At 40.4% G+C, this 23729-nt stretch overlaps 1 protein-coding gene across 1 annotated transcript; it reads left to right on the plus strand.

The window, feature by feature from the left end:
- Positions 1-1963: 1963 nt before the first annotated feature.
- On the plus strand, positions 1964-23328 carry LOC5509083. The gene is made up of 23 exons (XM_048723937.1): positions 1964-2263; positions 4893-5093; positions 5701-5787; positions 6076-6781; positions 9281-9347; positions 9906-10009; positions 10084-10153; positions 10259-10351; positions 11845-11937; positions 12561-12611; positions 12910-12987; positions 13955-13990; positions 14073-14213; positions 14390-14570; positions 14794-14848; positions 15294-15651; positions 15919-16065; positions 17324-17400; positions 17585-17641; positions 18138-18292; positions 20482-20605; positions 21225-21425; positions 22872-23328. The coding sequence occupies exons 1-23, from the start codon at positions 2239-2241 to the stop codon at positions 22960-22962; spliced, it is 3198 nt and encodes a 1065-aa protein (XP_048579894.1). The 5' UTR covers positions 1964-2238; the 3' UTR covers positions 22963-23328.
- Positions 23329-23729: the final 401 nt, after the last annotated feature.

The following is a 23729-nucleotide window of genomic DNA, read 5'->3' on the forward strand; positions in this document are numbered from 1 at the left end:
CCATGGAAATACAACACAAGGGAAAGAGATCAGCGAAAACAACTCAAGACACAAATAGATACCTTAATTCTGATCCTTCAAGGCCCATTTCCATGGCCTCAAAATACAATGCTCACTCCTTGAAGGCTTGTAGAACTATCTTGTTTTCTATTAGAAACTTTGGCGTAATTTTTCCTTCTGGGGTAATTTTTATGGCAACAGTTTTTGCTGTGCAGCTATTTTCTTAGCCTTAAAAGAACATTTCCCCTGGGGGGGGGGGGGGGGGGGGGGAGGCTACGACAAGCATAACTTGACAGCTGCTTGTCTTTTTTGTTATCACAAAAACAGCTATTAGCATATTGGGAGAGTGCCCTAAGACATCAGTTTAATAGATTTTTAGTCTATTGGGGCATAATTGAGTGCTGTGCTTATGGATATTTGCAAGCAAAGGTGGATTCATGATGATTTTTTCTTGTTTGGCTTTGCCTGAATGAGAACATAATAAATGCTGTCTTTTCTGAATCCAAATTGATTCCACAATTTTTAACACTGCTATCCTGGGTTTGAATGACCCTAGAATTGATTTGTTTGACTTTAGGCTGAAAAGACGTATTTAAAAAGACTGTCTAATAGGGGTACAGACTGGCCAGTCTGCTCGTGAATTTTCCATGGATATCCCAGAATACTTTGTAATTTGTAATAAAAAGCCTATTTTCTATCAGATACCAAGAATCCCTATAGACATGGGGAAAGGGGGAAAGCAAAGCACTGTTGGAAAGCTTGAATACCACTGACTAGGTATAGTGGTGTTCCACTTTGACAGGCAGTAAAAGTCAAAATAAGGTATCTGTTTTCGGTCTGTTTTTTTTTTTTTAATTCAGCTCAAGATTCATAGCCAGTGGTCAATGGGTTAATTAAGCGGAACGCGTTTATGCGAGGCGCTTTTTCTTGGTCGGCGCTTTATCAGATTCAACTACCGTAGTACTGCCCCCTCCCCCCCCCCCCTAGTAGTACTTCATATCGCTTAGAAGTGTCTTATTTTCTAGTAGCAGGAGCAGCATTTAATACACCCCACCCCCTTCCCCCACCTTGAAGTAGCTAGAAGTGATTCTCACAGTTTGCCATCAATTTTCGTCTATTCTCTCCTTAGTCAGCCTCCTGCGCATGTCGTGCAAAGCTCATGAACTCGGTCATCAAGCTCGAGATGTCAGAACGATTGCACAGTAGGCCATTAGTCCCCCCTCCCGTGCCATTATCTCCCATCCCCTCGTCAAATTATCTTGGTATGCATTCGTATCCTTATATAATAGTTAATATTCAGGGTTCAACTAACCTCTTTTTATAGCCATGCCCCTAGCTCATAGCTATCACCAACAATCTTAGGAAGGGCACAAGACGATGACGTCCTTTGCCCAATCTCTCATTGAATATCCCTTAGGCTTTCTTTAACAAAAGGGACACTCCTTTCCAGCAGACAGGACAGCATAACTCTATTTGAAAAGGTATTCTAAAAAAAAGATTATTATCTTATGTATCTTTCTACCAGAAGGTTTTTTTTTATGAGGAGTAAATACACGGTCGCGCAATAGGAACGCGTGACTAAATAATAAAACAGGTGCAATCGACCTGCTTTGAATATTATTTTTCTTTATGAGTTAACTATCGCCTGGTATGTCTCTAAACTATAGAAATATATTAAGGCAAAGGAGACAAAACAATCAACCGGTTTGATGGCCCTTCAATCAATTATTGTTCACTGTTTTTATCTAGCTAGGGGACAAAAGATGGATTTCGTTTCGAGTTTATCATTGCAGTAAGAAGTGGGGTTTATAAAACGAGATATGTTTGACCCAGCTTGACAATCGTAAAAACACGCTTAACGCTCGCGATAGTTGTTAACGGATCACGCATAAAGACTTCAAATCAATTGCCGCGACACTTCACACATTTTGCACCATAATTACGTTCCACACGATTTCGAGTCGGACCCAGTCACCCACCGGCTCTGCCACTTCATCGCCACATGAGGGAGAAAACTACCCGTACATAAACAGCGTCGACAGTTTAACCCAGCCAGTTTGCTCTCACCGGCCCCTTCGCGCCAGTCGGTATTCCGATACGTGTTCTCTTAGAATCGAGAGACTGACTGGTAACGGAGTTTTTGCCCTCATCTAAGACCCACAGAACTGGTGTCCTACGGTTGTTTCTAAGCCGCTGTTGTTTACATGTCGAAATTCCTTGTGTCTCGATGAATTTGCGATGTCCCAACAGGATCTGTCGTACGGTAAGACTTTGGATGCGTAGTATTTTCCGTGAATATTTAAGGTGTGTTTAATCGTTTATCGCAGGGATAAATTGCATTGATGCGCCTGGCCAGCAAATGACACACCATCAATACAATGTGAGATTACAAAGATGTATTGAAGTCCGTGCTAAAAGGATTCCTAAACGACTTTCTGATTAACATAGCTGAAGAATAGAGTGAGGGAATTGGATTTTATTTTCCTAGTAGCGGAGAGATGGTAAAATGTGCAGAGTTTTTGTAAACTGGGAAAATCTTGGCTTCTGCGCTGTATGCTATCGTATCGTGACCATCTGTATTAGAAATTCTCTATGCAGATATAACAGTCTCTGAGAAATAGCTAAATCGATTGGCTCGTTGCAAGTATGATCGAGATTATCTAAGCTTGTTCGTCGTTTGAAGGGAAGTAGAACTTTAAGTAGCGTGATGTTGCTTGGGCTTTGAAAACTTTATTGATATCAATTTTATATACTTGCGTGTAAAAGAATCACGATGGATCGATTAAAGAAACCGGACTAAAATACAAACAAATGACCAAATAATAGCTACACTGCCACCCAGTAAATCAGATAAAATGTTGGTTTATGGCAAGGTCTGCTTTTGAGGGTTTTGATACTCTAGGAGGCGCGACACTGTCTTTGATGTATTAAGGATCAAAAGCCACAAGAGTTTACTATTTCCTTCGCAGAAACCCTTACTCTTACTGCCAGACCGCAGTTACCAAAACACATTATTCCATCCACTCTCTAACTACGTTCTCACAAGGAAAAAGCACCGATGACTTAACGAATTTACTGTACGAGAGCAGGATATTGCAAGATATAGACGAAATTTGAACTTTACACAGTCTTATTATTTCTAGCGTCATCGGATCATGGCGTGACCCAGAGCAAATCGACAAATGTTTCCCTTTTGGAAATTTGCAGGAAAGTGGATGCTTTTACGATCAACTTGTGCTCCAACCCATCACAAATCTTTGATAAAATAAATTGCTAGGTGCCTTTGTGGGAATTGGAAAAGAAAATTTAGGTTTCAAGTACTTGCATCTTGATATCTTCTCTAAATGCAATTTTAATTATTGATAGCCGCTAGTTTTAGAATGCAATGCTAAATCCCCCTAACATCTGGTTGGGTTTCCTTCACTTTGGTTAAGAGCCTTACTTAAGTCATTTAATAATATGGTAAATATGTCTTCTAAAAGATCAACATAGGAAAGTTTTGCCCTGTTTATTTTATGCATATTCCAATGTACGATGTACGTGGACTCACAATTGACAATCATTTTAGAAGTCGTTATTTTTACCTGTCATACAATAAGCGAAATTGTTTTAGTGAGCTCTAAGAATCTATTCAATTATCGCATAGAAGGTGTTGCGCTGAAAATAACATTCATTTCTTTCAAGAATAGATCACTCGGATAGAATTGTATTAGGATGCTATTGTTGATAGTTCAGTTACATTATGTTTTTGTGAGCAATACAAAGGACACTGGTGAAGTATATATTACCTTGTTTACATTATTCGATACGCTATTAAAAAGCCGCATTTATATATCGCTGAGACTTGTAAATCCTTTGATGACCAGTAGAAAATTCTTTAATTCTTTCATAAAAGCCAAAAATATTGTTGGTTGCTATGTCAATATTTGATTTGATTTCTACAGGTCTGTGAAAAGATACTAGAAACTTGTCATTTATTACGGTTAAGACTTGAGGCTTACAGATTTGATCAGTGTACAATGCGTAATTGGAACGTCTATATCTTTTAGATAATGTGGTGCTTTTACACGGCAATGCCATGCTTCCAAATTATTGAATTCGAATTTGACCAGAGAAGACTAAACTCCTGGGTGGAGGGGGGGGGGGAGGGTTTTCAGGGTAAAAGTGATAGGGATAGAGATAAAAGATATGTCGATGAAAGACCCCTTTTTCAGAACCTAATAAATCCTCCTATAACAGCGCAGAGGGAGGTCGCTAAATTTATATATATGTTTTTTTTATCTAGGCATGGGTAGTCTAAAAGTAGCCCAAAATTGCTTCCCCTTAAAAAACGCAGATTTAAGTATCCCATTGTAAAACAAAGTAACGAATGAGAAGTTTGTTTTTTGTTTAGAAGTCAGAATTCTTAAATAATCTAGGAAACGTTTGGTTGTAGCGCCTCTTCTACAAACCTCTTAAAAAACCAATTCTAGTAGTAAAGCCTATTTTCTTTCAGATACCCCCTAAAACCTGATAACCCTATAATATGACGAGCAACTCTTTCAGTTCAACATGCCCTCCCCTCCCATGGGACTAAAGGGAGGGGAGAGATAGGGAGAAGGGGGAGGGGATAGGTGGGGGACACACTTTGATCTCTGTACAGTCTGTACACCTATCTGTCAAAAATGCTATTACCTAGACAGCAAATTATTGCCATAAACCTAATTATTAGTCTGTTGTATTCTTAAATAAAAGGGAAACATGTTTTTTTGAGGGGGTTATAAAATTTTGTTCCCCCCTTCCCCCCACCCTCATGTATATGGCCGAGTACACTCCTGGACTTCTCCTCACGTTTCCTGCAATGCCCAGAACAAATTTTAAAATATTCTAATTATTGTTTTTTTCATGCTTAGTTTTCCAGCCCATCATCCATGAGCCATTATCAAAATCCGAAAGCTGTGGCTTTGTTAGTAAGTCTTCAAATAAAGACCTGGACTCTGGCCAAAATGGGGAGCTTGTATACATGGATCCATACACCACCAACAATGACAAGAACTCTGACGAGTCGGAACAGGTTCCTCTGTCACCACAGACCAAGCAAAAGGAAGAAATAGGTAATGATAAGGTCACAGTATGGTACTCTTAATTAAATACACATATCTCCCCCCCCCCCCCCCCCGATCTTCCAAATTTTACATTAATAAATAAATAATAATAAATGTCTTTCAGGTTTTTTTTTGGGGGGGGGGGGGGGGGCTAGGGGGAAGGGACAATGAAAACACAATCTAGTATCAACAGTTTGACCCTCCCCCAAAGAAATGATAAGTAATTTAAAATGATAATGGTTGATCAATTATTAACAATGAAAAAAGATAATTTAAAAAATGGAACTTAACCACTTGTTTGTCTTTCCCATAATAAAAGGTAAAGATTATATTTTTTAGTTGCTATTATTTTATTCATATTAAGGTGCATATGCATAAACAAGATTTTGTGTAGGCATAGATATCATATTCACAAACAGTGATGAACACCCTATTTTCGTGGTTGAAAGGTGATGCGAGCACAATATACACAGTTGTTTGTCATACTCCTGTCTTTTATCATGTACAAACATAAATATATACAATTAACTGTGTCTGCCTGCAAGGGTTAATTGACTATATTTGACCACTAAATGCAAATAAACGTTTAATTGTCTACAAATGCTTATTCCTCCAGAGGCGTTAGAGTGTCGTGATGAGGCTCATAAGTGCCGTGTCAATCATCCAAGGAAAGCCATGTCGCTGTACTTGAAAGCTGGCAAAGGTATGTTTCTGTTTTACTGTGAAAATATATTGTAAGGAAGCCTTATATACCAAAACAATTTCATGTATTGGCTGATAACTGTAACCCCATAAGTCACTGTGTCTATAGAGAAAGGAAATGTAATCCGAGATGAATTCATACCGTTATTAGTTTACATACTTCATTGAGTCCCCTTTCGCATTTACCCACGGCCGCCAAAATAGTAAATTTGTCTATCATGAACAGGTCGATACTCCTCCCTGGAGCAAAACCTGGCACGCCCTAAAAGTGGTTGTTTCTATGTTGCAGCCCTTGTTCTATGCAGCGATGCGGATACAGCACTAGACTGCTTCAGGTGTCTCATTGTTCTAGCAAGCAACCAGCTCACCAAAGTATTAGAGGATAAGAAAAAAATACCTAAAAATCCTGTCGAGGAAAAATCTCCTTTTTCTAGATCACAGAGCTTGGGATTTCCAGAAAAACAAAATGATGGAGCTGTGGACGAGGTCCGGCGCAATTCACATGCCGGCACTGTTGAAGCGAGTGCTGTTGTCATGGAAACAGCAGATGAATGTGTCCAGGAAGTACAGGAAGTTCAAGACGATGAAGTGTTCCTTGTCACGTGTGTGGAAGAATCTACAGACAGCATGGAGAACAGACCACCATCTAAGTCTGAAGCCATAGTTGTGAACCATTGTGAGGAGGCCGTTTTGATTGCGACAGAGCAAACGTGCAACGAGATCAGTACTGTCGCTGAGTCGACCTGTCTGTCCGATGGTGGAAATCTCGTTTGTGAGATGGTGGAATGCGTTGAGAGTGACTCCCATTCAGTCGAGTACGAAGTCGCCATGTTGGACTCTAGCGACGATGCTTTGAGTACGTTTAGTGCGACGAGCTCGGAGGATATTGTTCGAACTGTTAATTCGGAAGTTGTGATGGAATGCTGTGAAAGCGAACTTATGACCTCTGCGGACACGACCGTGACTCCGGAACAGAACGCTCTCATACGGCGAGGGTAAGTTAAACAGAACGCGGTTACACAACGAGGGTAACTTCAACAGAATGCGCTCACACGGCAAGGATAGGTTAAACGGAACGCGCTTATACGGCAAAGGTATGTTAAACAGAATGTGCTCACACGGCGAGGGTAAGTGAAACAGAACGCGCTCAAACGGCGAGGGTAAATTCAACAGAATGCGCTCATACGGCAAGGGTAAGTTAAACAGGACGCGCTCATACGGCGAGGTCATGTTGACTCAAGCTGGCTGTCGGGAGGTAAAAAAACAAACATCCGTAACGGATCCAGAAGTTCCAAAAAAGGGGGGGGGGCGAAGCAAGGGTTTAAAGAATATAGGGGGAGAGGTGGCGCTCGGCCCTACCCTAGATTCGCCTAGGGTTCCCTTATTTTTTATCATAAGCTATTCCGTTATTTCTTTTGTGTTACATGAATGCATTTATTTAAGTTAAAATATGTTCGCTCCGTTATAGTATGATATAACAAATTGTTATTGCAGGTAAATATAGAGTTCTCTTTCTTGATTCGTAGAATAGTGAGCAAAAATCATTCATGATATTAAAATTCACGTCACAGGAAAATAATTTTAATTTAAATACTTTAAAAATACTGTTACTGAGAGTTGCTCGAAGAAACGATCACTGTATGCTACCAGTTGTGGACTGTGAAACCTCGATATAACAATACTAACGATATTAATTGTTTTCGTGCCATGCAATTTCCCTGTATCTTATCTTGAGGTTCCAATGTACCTTTAATTACTCTCCAGATGCGTTGTAATTAAGCCTGTCCTTTATAACGAGGTTCCAAAGTACCTTTATATTTTCTCTCCAGATACGTTGTAATGAAGCCTGTCCTTTATATCGAGGTTCCAAAGTACCTTTATATTTCCTATTCAGATACGTTGTGAGTGAGCGTGTCCTTTATATCGAGGTTCCAATGTACCTTTAATTTCCTATCCAGATACGTTGTGAGTGAGCGTGTCCTTTAAATCGAGGTTCCAATGTACCTTTAATTTCCTCTCCAGATACGTTGTGAGTGAGCGTGTCCTTTATATCGAGGTTCCAATGTACCTTTAATTTCCTATCCAGATACGTTGTGAGTGAGCGTGTCCTTTATATCGAGTCTCCAATGTACCTTTAATTTCCTCTCCAGATACGTTGTGAGTGAGCGTGTCCTTTATATCGAGGTTCCAATGTACCTTTAATTTCCTATCCAGATACGTTGTGAGTGAGCGTGTCCTTTAAATCGAGGTTTCAATGTACCTTTAATTTCCTCTCCAGATACGTTGTGAGTGAGCCTGTCCTTTATATCGAGTCTCCAATATACTATTAATTTCCTCTCCAGATACGTTGTGAGTGAGCGTGTCCTTTATATCGAGGTTCCAATGTACCTTTAATTTCCTATCCAGATACGTTGTGAGTGAGCGTGTCCTTTATATCGAGGTTCCAATGTACCTTTAATTTCCTATCCAGATACGTTGTGAGTGAGCGTGTCCTTTAAATCGAGTCTCCAATGTACCTTTAATTTCCTCTCCAGATACGTTGTGAGTGAGCGTGTCCTTTATATCGAGGTTCCAATGTACCTTTAATTTCCTATCCAGATACGTTGTGAGTGAGCGTGTCCTTTAAATCGAGTCTCCAATGTACCTTTAATTTCCTCTCCAGATACGTTGTGAGTGAGCGTGTCCTTTATATCGAGGTTCCAATGTACCTTTAATTTCCTATCCAGATACGCTGTGAGTTAGCCTTTTCTTTATATCGAGGTTCCATTGTACCTTTAATTTCCTATCCAGATACGTTGTGAGTGAGCGTGTCCTTTATATCGAGGTTCCAATGTACCTTTAATTTCCTATCCAGATACGTTGTGAGTGAGCGTGTCCTTTATATCGAGGTTCCAATGTACCTTTAATTTCCTATCCAGATACGTTGTGAGTGAGCGTGTCCTTTAAATCGAGTCTCCAATGTACCTTTAATTTCCTATCCAGATACGTTGTGAGTGAGCCTGTCCTTCATATCGAGGTTCCAATGTACCTTTAATTTCCTTTCCAGATACGTTGTGAGTGAGCGTGTCCTTTATATCGAGGTTCCAATGTACCTTTAATTTCCTATCCAGATACGTTGTGAGTGAGCGTGTCCTTTAAATCGAGTCTCCAATGTACCTTTAATTTCCTATCCAGATACGTTGTGAGTGAGCCTGTCCTTCATATCGAGGTTCCAATGTACCTTTAATTTCCTTTCCAGATACGTTGTGAGTGAGCGTGTCCTTTATATCGAGGTTCCAATGTACCTTTAATTTCCTATCCAGATACGCTGTGAGTTAGCCTTTTCTTTATATCGAGGTTCCATTGTACCTTTAATTTCCTATCCAGATACGTTGTGAGTGAGCCTGTCCTTCATATCGAGGTTCCAATGTACCTTTAATTTCCTCTCCAGATACGTTGTGAGTGAGCGTGTCCTTTATATCGAGGTTCCAATGTACCTTTAATCTCCTCTCCAGATACGTTGTAAGTGAGCTGATCCACACGGAAGAGAGCTACATACGGGACATGGACCATGTTTTAAAGGTGACAACTCACTCAACCCACACGACACGCCCACGTACGCCCGCCTTGCGGACTTGTACAAGGGTTGGATCTCAAGCATACTGAATTTTCGTGCATAGTTTTCTGAAATTGAAGGACTTTTGAGGAGGAATATATTGTGACTATATACTACACCGAGTATACTACACCTTTTATACCATATCTAAATACAAACCCTATGTACTGCACCATATGTACTGCACCATATGTACTACACCATATTTTCTACTCCTATTTGCTTCACCCTATATGCTACACTTTAAGTACCCATAACTGTAGCAGGCCTCGAAATATTGGGGGCACAATACAGAAACATTGAGAAAATATTGGGCGGCAAAGCCACGCCTCGTGCCCCCAGTGCCCCACCCCCTGCTACGGCCCAGATACCCGAGGGTATACTGTAAAAATATTCAACAACAAAGACAAAAACGATGACGTTGACAAAAACAATAGAGAAATGTAGCCGTGTACATTAACTTCTGTTTTGACTTATTAGCTTAAATATTTTTGTTTTGTTTTTTTCTTGTGTGTATTATTTAGGGTTACATGTCCGAAATTGCTGATGCCTCCGCCCCATCAGAACTTAAGGGAAATCAGAAATTTATATTTTCAAATATCCAAGATATTCACGACTGGCATGCAAAGTGAGTGGACTTATCGCCACTTGGTTATATTACTTACTAGATCTTAATTTTCAATTGTCAAATTTCTCTTTCAGTAAATTTTACACGTTTTTAAAAGATTGTGAAGATATGCCATCACAACTAGGAGATGTTTTTACTTACGCGGTAAGTCTTCTGATGTGTTGACCCACGTGGTTGGTAGTAGGCCTGCATTGGCTAGAAATAATCACAGTCAATTTCACACTGATGAAGTTTCTTCTTATGTTTTAGGAATCAAAATTAGAAGAATTGTACACAGTATATTGTCGAAACAAGCCCAAATCCGACAGCTTGGTGATGACGTATAAAGACACGTTTTTCCAGGTAAGATACTACCAGCGATTTTTTAAACCTTTCCATTAATAACACAACAGGCCATTCTTTGGTGAACCCTTCTTAAATTATCCCCGTTCTTATGTTGCTAGGGTAATAAAGTGTCATCAAATTCGTTCGGTAAAACATGGCATCATTTGGGTGTTTCGTGGTATCTCGTTTCTTTAAATTTCATGTTGCTATGATATCCCATCTCTATCTATTCCCTCTGTTGCTATGGTACCCGATTTCTATCATTCTCATGTTGCTATTGTATCCCATTTCTATTATTCCCTTGTTGCTATGATATCCCATTTCTATTATTCCCTCTGTTTCTATGGTACCCGATTTCTATCATTTTCATGTTGCTATGGTATCCCATTTCTATTATTCCCTTGTTGCTATGATATCCCATTACTATTATTTCGTTGTCGCTATGGTATCCTATTTCTGTCATTTTCGTGTTGCTACGGTATCGCATTTCCATTTTTTTCATGTTGCTATTGTATCTCATTTCTATTTTGTCGTGTTATGCTACGGCATCCCATTTTAATTGTTTTGTTGTTGCTATGGTATCCCTTTTCCATCATTGCCTTGCTTGTTATGGTATATTATTTCTATTATTTCGTTGTCGCTATGGTATCCCATTTTAATTGTTTTGTTGTCGCTATGGTATCCCTTTTTCCATCATTTCCTTGTAGCTATGGTATATTATTTCAATTATTTCGTTGTCGCTATGGTATGCTTTTTCTATCCTTTCCGTGCTGCTATTGTTTTTCTTTTTTATTTGTTTGACTCATTTCTTGACTTTTCTATCATTTCCGTGTTGCTATTGTATTCTATTTGTCTGACTCATTTCTTGACTTTTCTATCATTTCCGTGTTGCTATTGTATTCTATTTGTTTGACTCATTTTTTTACTTTTCTATCATTTCCGTGTTGCTATTGTATTCTATTTTTTGACTCATTTCTTGACTTTTCTATCATTTCCGTGTTGCTATTGTATTCTATTTGTCTGACTCATTTCTTGACTTTTCTATCATTTCCGTGTTGCTATTGTATTCTATTTGTTTGACTCATTTTTTTACTTTTCTATCATTTCCGTGTTGCTATTGTATTCTATTTTTTGACTCATTTCTTGACTTTTCTATCATTCCCGTGTTTAATTGTATTCTATTTGTTTGACTCATTTCTTGACTTTTCTATCCTTTCCGTGCTGCTATTGTTTTTCTTTTTTATTTGTTTGACTCATTTCTTGACTTTTCTATCATTTCCGTGTTGCTATTGTATTCTATTTTTTGACTCATTTCTTGACTTTTCTATCATTCCCGTGTTTAATTGTATTCTATTTGTTTGACTCATTTCTTGACTTTTCTATCATTTCCGTGTTGCTATTGTATTCTATTTGTTTGACTCATTTCTTGACTTTTCTATCATTTCCGTGTTGCTATTGTATTTTATTTTTTGGACTCATTTCTTGACTTTTCTATCATTTCTTGACTCTAGGAATGCCGTCACCGCTTGGGCCATCGCTTACAGATCACAGACTACCTGATAAAACCAGTGCAGAGAATAACCAAGTATCAGCTTTTACTCAGGGTAGGCGCGATTATAACCATGGACACTTCTTGCACGTACAAGGGCGTGGCTAGGGAAAGAAAAAAAAACACAGGGTGGGATTAAAAAACATAATTCTTTGACACGGTTCAATTACGTTCATATCGGCATCCTCGGCTCTTGTAATAGGTCACTAGATCCATAGAAAGGTTTTCTATCGAAATGCACACATGAAATTATCGTCTTGACAACCAACAAAGGGGTCAACCAGAGTCGAACTCATCTCGTCACACAAGCCGGATAGGGTCCCGACCCGTCCCCCCCCTTCCGTTTGGACACGCGCATGACGTATCATTTTTACTAAATCATCATTACTAAAAGGAAACCTATTAGTAATAGTGGCGGATGATTTCTCACTAGCTTGGAGCAGGGCCGTAGCAGGGGGTGTGGGCATGTGCCCCCCCCCCCCCCCCCCCAATATATTCAAAAATTACAAGGAAATGACCAGAAGAGGCGTGGCTGTGCCCCCCCCCCCCCCCCCCAAATACTTCGAGGCATGCTACGGCCCTGTGAAGCACTTTCATAGACTAGGCCATAACGCACTCCCTCCTTATCAAACCTTGGGCTATTACATCATTTGCTCATAATGGATATGCCGCTCACAGGACATTCTCAAATTCACGGAACGTGCTGGAGAGGACGGCTCTGAGATACAGGTAAACAAACAATTCAAAAACGATATATTCTAAACAGATATTTCTACATTGTACTACCCCTATTTGTCGTAGGCGCATGGTTAACAAACAAATCCAAAACAGGGTTGGTCTGCATAGTTAGCAAATAGGGCTTTGCCAGCCATCCACCCCCCTTGTCAGCTACCCACCCCTGGCTCCCCGGCACCACCCAATGTTTTTCTTGTTGAAGATTTGTTAATTAGGCTTTTTGCATCCCCCACCCCCAATTGTATTTTCTTCTACATGTAAATACTAATGCTTCCAGTTTACTGTTCTACAGAAAGCCCTTGATGTGGCGTTACGGATACTCAAGCGAACAAACGACATGATCAGTGTCGCCATGATAGAAGGCTATGACGTGAGTTAATCGAGTATACCTGTTAGACTTCTCTATCAGATTTTAACCTGCTACCGTAGATGATCTAACAAACACCTCCTATCTAATGAACGCCCCCCCCCCCTAAGGTTACAAGTTTGTATTGAACGCCCCTCTCTAATAAACGCACCCCTTCCCTCCCCCCCCCCCCCCCCCCCATCCCCCACCCTTCCTCCCAGCTTAAAAACAAACGACATAGGAATTCCGGTAAGTGACAATTGCTCAATGTCAAGAAACGCTTGCTACGTAGGCTATAATTTAACGTGATCCTGACTGAGATTAGAACCCCAGTGCACTTGGGTTTGTTATATTGTTACAGTTTGTAAAGAACGCCCCTCTCTTATAAACGCCTCCTGCATCTATTTAACGCCCTCCCCCCCCGACCATCGAAATTTAATAAACGCCGCCCCGGTCGTTTATTAAATCATTAACTGTATGCCTATTTCAAATACCCCCCCCCCCCCCGCCTCAGCCAATCCTGTGTACGCCTCTCAGTGTGAGTTTAATTATTCCCTATTATGATCTTACGAATAGTCATTGTCCATAAACTCTTTCGGGCGTAGACCTGCCATTTGGCGTTTGCCATCCGCCGTTTGCACTGATGTTTTTAAATAATGCACCTTTCTCAAAAAAGGCACCACGCGAGAATCCATGTATCGTGACCCGCAGTGTTTCGTATTCTTATTCATGTGCTTCTAAATATCAGCATGACTTTTAGAACTGTTATTTTCAATACAATTTCAACCTGACGAGAATAGACATCAAAACGCACTACATTGTTGCTCTTGGCTCACCGAAAAAGACCACTTCTGATTGTATATCATCTCCATTTTAACCCCTTATCTGTTTCTTGCTGTCTCCGAGTATCGAAGATAATGGTCCCTCCATCGGATTAATACCATGCGTGAAATGAAGATAAATGAGATTTTTGTTTTTATTTTCTTTGCAGGCCAAACCGGACGACACGGGCGATCTAATATTAAGGGTATTGTGTACAAATCTCTTGTGCGTGTGGCGTTATTGCCTATTGATCCTTGGCTGATTATGTGGTTTCGCCTGTCTTTCAGGAGACTCTGGTTGTTGCTGACGGAAAAGCCAAGCAGAAGAGTAGAGAGTGTAATGTGTTTTTATTTGAGAAGGTGATCCTGCTGACTGAACCAAGCGAGGAGGGAGGACGTCCGACGCTTAGATTTCTTAATAGCATCAAGGTAACGTTACCAAAGTAACGCTTTTGCGTGACCTGGAAGAAGAAGTCCAGGGTAAGGTGGTTGAAGGTCGTGGGGGAATGGGGGATGGGATTACCCCTCAGTAACTGTTCATCCGCACTATTGCAGGGTCTCGTATAAGCGCATCATACGCAATTACTAACGGCCGTGTTTGTCAGGTTCGGGGCCTTGGTCAAACAGAGTCTGTGGATAGCGATCCATGCAAGTGGGCCGTGTGGCTGCGCAAGCGCAGTGGCTCTGAGATATACGTGTTAAAGGCACCTTCAATCGAGATCAAGCAGATTTGGATGAAAGCAATAATTGAATGCAACGAGAAGAAGAAACAAGGGCTGATCAAATGTAAGTGTCGACCTTTTTGTTAGCCGTTTCCCCCCCCCTGATAATTAGGGTCCTATTTAGTTTAAAAGCAAGGAAAGGCTTTGGCACTAACGTTTGTTTACAGTCGCCCTGCAACTTAACCAAACCAAATTACCGCTACCATTATCCCTAAGCATTTCTCTACATGGTGGAGCTGTCTTCTTTGTTTTTTTTGTTTTTTTTTACTTTTCTTATTATGTTTTAGCTGCCCTTAATCGCGCAAGGACGTTCCGACGTGAATGCGAATTAAGAAGTTCAGGGTAAGATATAATACGTGCAATTCTCTGACAGTCATCGAGATACTTTTGTTACTGCACTCTTTTCGACATTACACGTCTTTACACCGGCTACGAACCGTAATTACCCGAACAAGGGGCGGGGCGCTTTGATTTTTTGATGTCCCAGGCGGCGAGGCACTTATTCGGGTGATGCACAAAATCTCTAGTTAAAATGTTTTTTTAAAAGTGCAAGGAATTTTTCACCCAGAACCATAACAAAAAGCTTTCAATGATATAATATCGAGGCGGTTAGTACTGTCAGTTAGTACTTCCCTTCTAATGTACACGTTATGGAAGAGGCACTTTTTTGAGGGAGGCGCCTATTCGAGCAATGTACTTCATATATTGACCATCCAATGTTAACGTTACCCTGGCGCCCTTACAAAACGTACCTCTAATCTAACCTGTCATCTCTTAATTTGTTTAGGAGTCCACCCCCAAGTCCCAAGTCCCTCTCTGTCGAGGAGCCCACCGCTGGTCGTAGAACATTCGTCAAGCGCAAGACTTCAAAAATCGGCACAAAAAAGAAACGCGGTCGGGACGCGTCTGAAAGACTCAAGGAGAACATTCTTAAATTTCGCCAGGAGGAACAAATGCTCACCACGGCGGACACGGAGAGCGAAACAGACACTAAAGACAACGATAATAGTAACAGCATGGCCTCATCTATTGACGACGTCAGCACTATTCCGCCTTCGCCGGACACTCTAGGTCCGATCAAGACTTTTTCGGACGCTGTTATGCGGGTGAATCATTTGGAAGAACGTGCAAGACTGGAGGCAGAGGTTTGTAAACACGATATTTCTTTTATCTTATAAGTTCTCAATGCACTTCATCTGGCGTTTAATTTGCGGTGCTTTTGCCATTTGTCGAAAAAATTCCGTACATAATTCGAGAAAATTGAGCCATCGTTATAGAGCGAACTGAGGGAGTCAACTGAATTCTGCTGTAGTTGAACAGATCGCTTTACATGTGTCGAGGCTATTGCCCAGGGTCGACCGCATATGTCCATGGTTAGTACTCTTTAGCTGTAATGTTTGTTTTCGTTTTAGGAAAACCAGCTCAAAAAGGTTCTTCTGCTGACCAGGATGATCGCGGCACGGCTATTGCAGTTCAAAGACGTCGACCAGTCTCTCTCTCTGTACTCTGACGTCATCGGCAGCGTATTTCCTTTAGATAAACTAAGAAAGCTCGACACAGTGAGTATGAAGTTTATACTCTTTGGCTCTCTAACAAATCAATGATGCGTGTTCCCATAGATCAAAAGCTTTAAAGTTCTTCTAGGTGCATTTCCTAGTTCACACTAGCACTGAGTCGCCTGCTATTATTTGAGCGTTTCCCCACTGGGGGTGGGGGGGGGGGGGGAGATCTACCCCTACCTTATGGCTTGCTGATCTCTGATATCAGGATCTAAAAAATTGCATTCCAATGAATGGCATCGCAGTTTGCTAATGGTGTATGGATGGGGATTTGCCTCGGCCATATTACCATACCTTAGCGAAGTCATAGTCGTGGCAAATAACAATGTATAAAGCTATATAGTTTTTTATTATATACATACTGAGAAATACCCACTGAAAACATATTCAGTAAATTTTCGTCCGTTCACTGGTCTCGGCAAATCAGAGGCGCGAACGATGTTTTTCACCGTGAAGAAAAGTCGTTCGCGGTTCTGATTGGAGAAACGATATTTTTTGCACTTGAATGGCTTCAATCCCAACGCATCAACGAGTACATAAAAATCGTACAAGCATTTTCCATTTGGTAATTTATTTATTTAATAGATGTCGATATTTTAAAGATTAAAAAGTGCACCACTTGTGTAACATGAGCTACAGTCTCGTGCGTGACATTAGTGAGACAGATTCATTTTAATGTAATTTTCTGTCAGTCTTCAACTGAACCGTCGAACCACACAAACCTCGGAGCCTCTGCAGCCAAGTCTAATAAAATGTTATCTTATAAGCTTATTAGTTTCCCAGTATGTATATAATAAACAAAATACAGCATGGAAAGTGCTTTGTACAGCGGGTCCGTACGCGCGCACTTTCCATGTAGTATTCTCTATTTAAAAGGCAATATGTCCAAGAAAGGCGAGCGTCCTCACAGGGATATATCAGACTAGATTATAATATGTCTTATAGCCATTCTGACAGAGGTGGCTCAACTGGTCTAAAGGTAAGGGAGAGAGGCTCAAATACATACCTAGGAGCAGGGAGCAAAGTTCAAACAAACGTTTGGTTTCAGGATGCACCTCTAAAACGCTAAAACTCTTCCTAGTTTATAAGTAATTTCAATTATCGCCACTTTCGAAAGCCCCCCCCCCCCCCCTCCCTCCTCTAGTCCCCAGTCCTTGTCTGCCATCTATGTCTGTCCGCCTGATACTTCCTGCTGATTGGCTGCTGATACTGACTGCTGATTGGCTGCTGATGCATTTACGTCGCTTCTCATTCTTAGATGTCTAGCATGCGAGACGTGGTTCTTCAACAGTGTACTGAGCTGTATGAAGTATGGCGGTGGGAAGTGATACAGAGGTACACAACTAAAATGGCAAAAACTTGATAGCGTATGTCCAGAAAGTATACAAGCAACACAACTAAAAATTCTGGAATTAATCCTGCGGAGAGATGCTAAAGACAATATATCAGTATTTTGATTGTTTGCAATTATTTTATTGTTAAATATTGGCATGGCCTTACTGTTAAATGTTTGTTCTAGTGGTGACCTAGAAGAATCATACTCTTCTATGACAAGTCTTCTTAACGAAACTGCCGGGTAAGAGAAACATTAACCAACTCTTCACCGGGTAAACGCAGGAGGGATAGGGTTTTTGCACCATTTCATTTAATATTATTGTCTGTGCATCCCTCGTGAACAATACTGGCAATTCTACTGCTATTTTACTCATTCGCATTGTAATCCTTATAAACTTCGATGTTAAGATCGTGTTGTCAGTGACAGCTGACTTCCTAGCCTATTGGAATCTTTGACCATTAGAGTTAGAGTTATTCATTTTGTTCAAACTTGTAAAAAAAACGCTTTTTGCACACATTGTCTTTTTTGGGTCTTTGTAGTAAAAGTAACAATTACACATAATAGTATTCTGCAGCCACGAGAATACTCAGATACCGAGGAATAACATACTGATGATCAATCAAATCTTGTGTGACTGCTAATATCGACTGCTACAATTTACAAGTACCGAAATGTGAAAGAAAATAACTACAAACAAATGATGATAAAAAGAAATGAAAGTATGTGTTTTCTCCAGGTTCAGCAGTTTACAGAAGGGTACATCCTGGTCCGTGGTCTTGTATTCCCTGGTCGCGATAGCAGGAAGCCGAGAACAGAAATGGAGGCATGCATCCCAAGCATTTTACCGACTCTCGTTAGTCTATAGCTCATTACAAGTTTCTTGGTGTGCAAGTAAGTGAGAAAGCCTATTTGCGATGGGAATCGTAAAAGAACACTTTTGTTCAGTTGATGCTGATTCCCAGAAATAAGGGACATTAGCCAGCGGTTTCTCTGGGCTCACATTTTGCTAGGCCCGCGAGGAATAACAGCGGTATCACGAATAAAAACGAGATTCCGGCCAGCACAGGGGCTTCCCTTTTGTTGTTACACTAGAAGTTTTTAATCAGGTTGACTAAAATTCCAAATAAAAGTAGTATAAGCGGTATTTAAACGTGCAAGGGGCATCTCTGATTCGATACGTACAATGATAATGGAAGTGCGGCAGTCTTGCTGAGGTTGGAAAACATTATATGCGTAAATTTAAAAAAAAAATGTATTTTAGAAAGGCTTTATGCCCCTGTGTCTATCCCAGAAAGCCGTGGGGCCGTTTAAAAACAAAATGGAGAACGGACGAACGGAGAGAAGTTGTTCTTGCGGAGCGCACCGTTTTCCTTGCTTCAGTCTGCATCTTAAAGACAACAATAATGGTTCCTGAACTAGGCATAACTAAATCAAATGTTATTTCTTTGGGAACAAGATTGGGAGGCGCTACTGCCTATTTTATTGGCCAATTTGATGGAAGGATAGTCGATTTACTAATTTCGGGCCCTGCACCTGTGATGCGGCGAACAGTTCTACCTTTTAAACGACTACTTTTATGCCCGATTTCAATGAAATTACAGAGAATGTATGGAGGATTGTATGCTCTCAAGCGAACAAAAGTGCAATGTCCAAGGAACAATTATAGGTCTTTCTCTGGCATCGTTTGAACGGAAATTGTATCACTCGAATGGCAAGGTTTTTTTTTCGAGTCCTGCATCGTGAGCCCAAAATCTCTGAAACGAGCAAATTTGATAAATTGTGATGTCTCCCCACATTTCCTTATAATAAATGGCAGCCATTTTGACATTGTATGTGCACTATTACGCATGCGTGGCAGCCATGTTGTCTCTTATTTCTGGGAATTGAAATGTGTTCAGTTGACGCTTTATTAGATGTTCAATAAGTGTGTTTAGTTGACGATTTGTTAGATGTGCAATAAGTGTTTTCAGTTGACGCTTTGTTAGGTGTTCAAAAGTGTGTTCAGTTGACGCTTTGTTAGATGTTCGATAAGTGTGTTGAGTTGACGCTTTGTTAGATGTGCAATAAGTGTGTTCAGTTGACGCTTTGTTAGATGTGCAATAAGTGTGTTCAGTTGACGCTTTGTTAGATGTTCGATAAGTGTGTTGAGTTGGAGCTTTGCTAGATGTTCAATAAGTGTGTTCAGTTGACGCTTTGTTAGATGTTTAATAAGTGTGTTCAGTTGACGCTTTGTTAGATGTTCAATAAGTATGTTCAGTTGACGCTTTGTTAGATGTTCAATAAGTATGTTCAGTTGACGCTTTGTTGGATGTTCAATAAGTGTGTTCAGTTGACGCTTTGTTAGACGTTCAATAAGTGTTTCCAGTTGACGCTTTGTCAGATGTTCAATAAGTGTGTTCAGTTGACGCTTTGCTAGATGTTCAATAAGTGTGTTCAGTTGACCCTTTGTTGGATGTTCAAAAAGTGTGTTTAGTTGAAGTTTTATTGTTAGATGTTAAAAAAGTGTGTTCAGTTGAAGTTTTATTGTTATATGTTCAATAAGTGTGTTCAGTTGACGCTTTGCTAGATGTTCAATAAGTGTGTTCAGTTGACGCTTTGTTAGATGTTCAATAAGTGTGTTCAGTTGACGCTTTGTTAGATGTGCAATAAGTGTGTTCAGTTGACGCTTTGTTAGACGTCCAATAAGTGTGTTCAGTTGACGCTTTGTTAGATGTTCAATAAGTATGTTCTTCAGTTGACGCTTTGTTGGATGTTCAAAAAGTGTGTTTAGTTAAAGTTTTATTGTTAGATGTTAAAAAAGTGTGTTCAGTTGAAGTTTTATTGTTATATGTTCAATAAGTATATTCAGTTGACGCTTTGCTAGATGTTCAATAAGTATGTTCAGTTGACGCTTTGTTAGATGTTCAATAAGTGTGTTCAGTTGACGCTTTGTTAGATGTTCAATAAGTGTGTTCAGTTGAGGATTTGTGCTAGATGTTTACTTACGGGTGTTATTGTTTATTCGACACTCTCTCGGATCATCACTGGGTGTGTTCAGTTGACTGTTTGCTAGATGTTCATTTGCGGGTGCTTCTGTTTAGTTGACAGTCTTTTGGATGCTCACTGGATGTGCTGTCAGGCTGAGGACCATCAAGGTGCCGTTAACTTTTTCTACAATGCTTATATACGGACTCTTGCCTGTCGAGATTTCCTGCGATCTTTGAGGTAAGAATCCATCATAGACATTCACAGGCAAAAAGCATGTTGACTTGCCTATACGCTGTGGCGTATTCAAACTATTTACTATTAAAAAAACTATATAGTCTAATTTAGGCGCACAGATAGAATTTGCAGGGGAGATGCTATACATCACATGCAAAAGAGGTCTAAGATTGGCGATTTTTGAAAAATAAAAATTACCACTTTTGGACAGTCGAAGGGGGAGGAGGTGCAAACGGTTCATTCGACCTTCCCCACTAGCTACTAGCCTATAACCTCTCAAGATTCTTCTCATTCTAGCTTCCCCAGTTTTTTCGAGTGTCGACAGACTTGTGCAAATCTCGATTGATTAGACTCGTTTTGACTCACACGTACATTCATAACTTTTCGTTACGAGTCGCGACTGTTTTTAGGTGACGGAAACCATTTCGCAGTCATGACGCCCGCTAGAACGCCAACCAATGAGAGAGCTCCGAAAAGCACCAGGTGTCACATGAGCAGAAAATCTTGTCGTGACTTGACGTGTTATGAAAATGAGTGTAACTTTTTTGGCAGTTAATAATTGCCGCAAGGAATGTTTTTAGAATTAATCTTGCACCAATTTTAAATACCCTTTTAATTACAGGTTGGAACAGCAGGCATTATTCTTGATTCAAATGCTCAACTCCCGTGATGGAAATAACAACACCAACGACACATCTTCAGATAGCGAGTCGAGAGGTCTCGTCTCTGCCAGACATTTGTCATTCCTTATCAACATGAGCCGCGCCACCAGGCAAAAAGACTGGGCTTGGTTTGAGATTGCCGAGACAGAACTCAACAGCATGTAAGTACCACATACTGCGATTCTGAGTTATCCAGTTACTGTCGAATCCGTCGTATAGCGACCCGCGTTTTCAAAACACGATTAGTTTTGGTTTTCTGTTCCGTCAGTAAAACCATTTTGAGCCAATCAGAGTCTCGCTTTGTGCACTTCCCTGGCTATCCTCTGGACGAAAACCAGACAGTGTCGCGACAGAAAGGCGGGCAACTGCACTAGGCGAGAGATGGCAAGAATCTGATTGGCTTAGAAAAATTTGACTGGCGGAACAGAAAATCCCAAAAGACAAAAACAAATCGATATTTTGAAAATGCGGCGTCGCGATACAACGAATTCGACAGTAAATTAGTTTAGGGAGCGGTCATTAATTACTGGGGTGGGGGGGCAAATATGTAGGGGGGGCTACGTTTTTTTTGGCGCGGATTTAGGGGGGTCACATTTTTTTGGGCTGTCATTAAAGGTGGGGTCACATTTTTTGGGGCGTCGAATTTAAGTCTGGTTTTAATTTAATACTGAGCGAGAGTAATTGTTGAAAAGAAAATTGTATTCAGCTCACAATGTTTCCTATTGTATATCTAGTTCCATATTGTTCAGGTACCAATCTTGTCTTTATATAAATAAATTTTGAGTAACCCTCTTATTGTTGACAGACAAAGCTGCCCGTTCAAATCAGTTGAACAAAACCTGGACTCAATTGTCTTTGTTAAAATTGTCGAAGACGTAGTCGTTTTCTAGCGACACCAGTATTTCTCTGTGCCACTCTTAAACTAGCGAAAGTGAAGGTTCATACTTTAATTAAATAGGACAAAATTGATCTATATTTTAGTAAAGGTTATATTCAGCTACACTTAGGCTAAGTTGAAACGTCGTATTACCCATGAGCCGTATTCAATGCAAATGCGTGCAAATGGATCAAGTCGATTGTTTCATCTTCATTTGCAAGCATTTGCATTGAATACGGCTCATGGATAATACGACGTTTGAACTTAGCCTTATTTTGTATATCAAGTATCTGTGGTTTAATTGAATATAAAAATGTGTGTGTGTGTGTTTGGGGGGGGGGGGGGGTGCAAATTTTTGGGAGTCCGGGGGGGTCAAGATTTTTGGGGCTTGGATTTGAGGGAGGGAGGGGCAAAATGTTTGAGCACAGGGTTTTGCAAAATTGCCCCCCCCCCCCACCCCGCCAGTATTTAATGACCGCTCCCTTATACCACATTAACACCAGCACTTAAACCAGTTTAAAGTTGGTTTAATTAAACTGATTAAAATCTCAGTCTCCCAAGAGTGGACAAAACCAAAAACAAACTGAATACAGACCGTGCTGTACATGTTACTAAGCGATCATTTAGCTAGTAAGAAGGAAGACGAAAGAGCGGACTGCACAGACCCTCTAACACATTCTTTGTGTAATTCTTTGGGTGTCTGCTGATCGAGTATCGTTTATATTGACAGTGTTAGCACGGGAAGTGGACGGCAGGCAGACACTGTTCTGTCAGCGGTGTTTATGAAGATCAGACGGTCTGTTGGAGAAACCGAATGCTGAGACAGCACAGCTGCAGTAAATTCCACGCGTTAACGAGGCGCACAGCTAGCCAATTACATTTCAATAAAAAAAGACTGCTCAATTTGCTAAATTCACATACATTGTCCAATATCAGCATACAAGCATACAATACAATAGCGGTCACGAAGACGAGGACTTCAAGTTCTGAGTGAGATGCATGTAAAATGAATGTGTCAATGGATTGCATGTCTATCAATAAATCTTGTGTAACGTAAACTTCGACAAATATGTCTGTTTTCAAATATTGTAACATATAAATCTAATATAAATTAAATCGTTTTTAATGTAGCAAGTTGAACTCTTTTTTAAATTAATAAGAATAAAGCTTTCTCAAAGATTTTTAAAGATTTGTGTATTTATGGATATAAAGTGGATGGATGAAGTGGATGGATGTAAAGTCGGCTCAAATGATGGATGGATGGATGGATGGATGGATGAAGTGGATGGATGTAAAGTCGGCTCAAATGATGGATGGATGGATGGATGGATGAAGTGGATGGATGTAAAGTCGGCTCCAAATAAGAATTTTCAATCAGTATCCCCTGCCGGTGTGTAAATGATCTAATAAACGCCCCCTATCTAAAGAACGCCTCCTATCTAATGAACGCCCCCACTAGCTCACAAGTTTGTAATGAACGCCCCTCTAACAAACGCCCCCCCCCCCCCTCTATTTAACGTCCCCCCTACCCTCCCTCCCAGCTTAAAAACATACGATATAGGAATTTTGGTAATATCAATCAAAATTA

This window comes from Nematostella vectensis, chromosome 2 (genome assembly GCF_932526225.1).
Source record: "Nematostella vectensis chromosome 2, jaNemVect1.1, whole genome shotgun sequence".
NCBI classification, from domain to species: domain Eukaryota; kingdom Metazoa; phylum Cnidaria; class Anthozoa; order Actiniaria; family Edwardsiidae; genus Nematostella; species Nematostella vectensis.

Bases quoted from the DNA above. Each gene is read 5' to 3' on its own strand.
- LOC5509083 (XM_048723937.1), top strand. From the start codon at position 2,239: ATGTCCCAACAGGATCTGTCGTACG. The intron at 5,094-5,700 runs GTAATGATAAGG...TTATTCCTCCAG, and splicing joins CAAGCAAAAGGAAGAAATAG to AGGCGTTAGAGTGTCGTGAT. The intron at 17,642-18,137 runs GTAAGAGAAACA...TGTTTTCTCCAG, and splicing joins CTTCTTAACGAAACTGCCGG to GTTCAGCAGTTTACAGAAGG.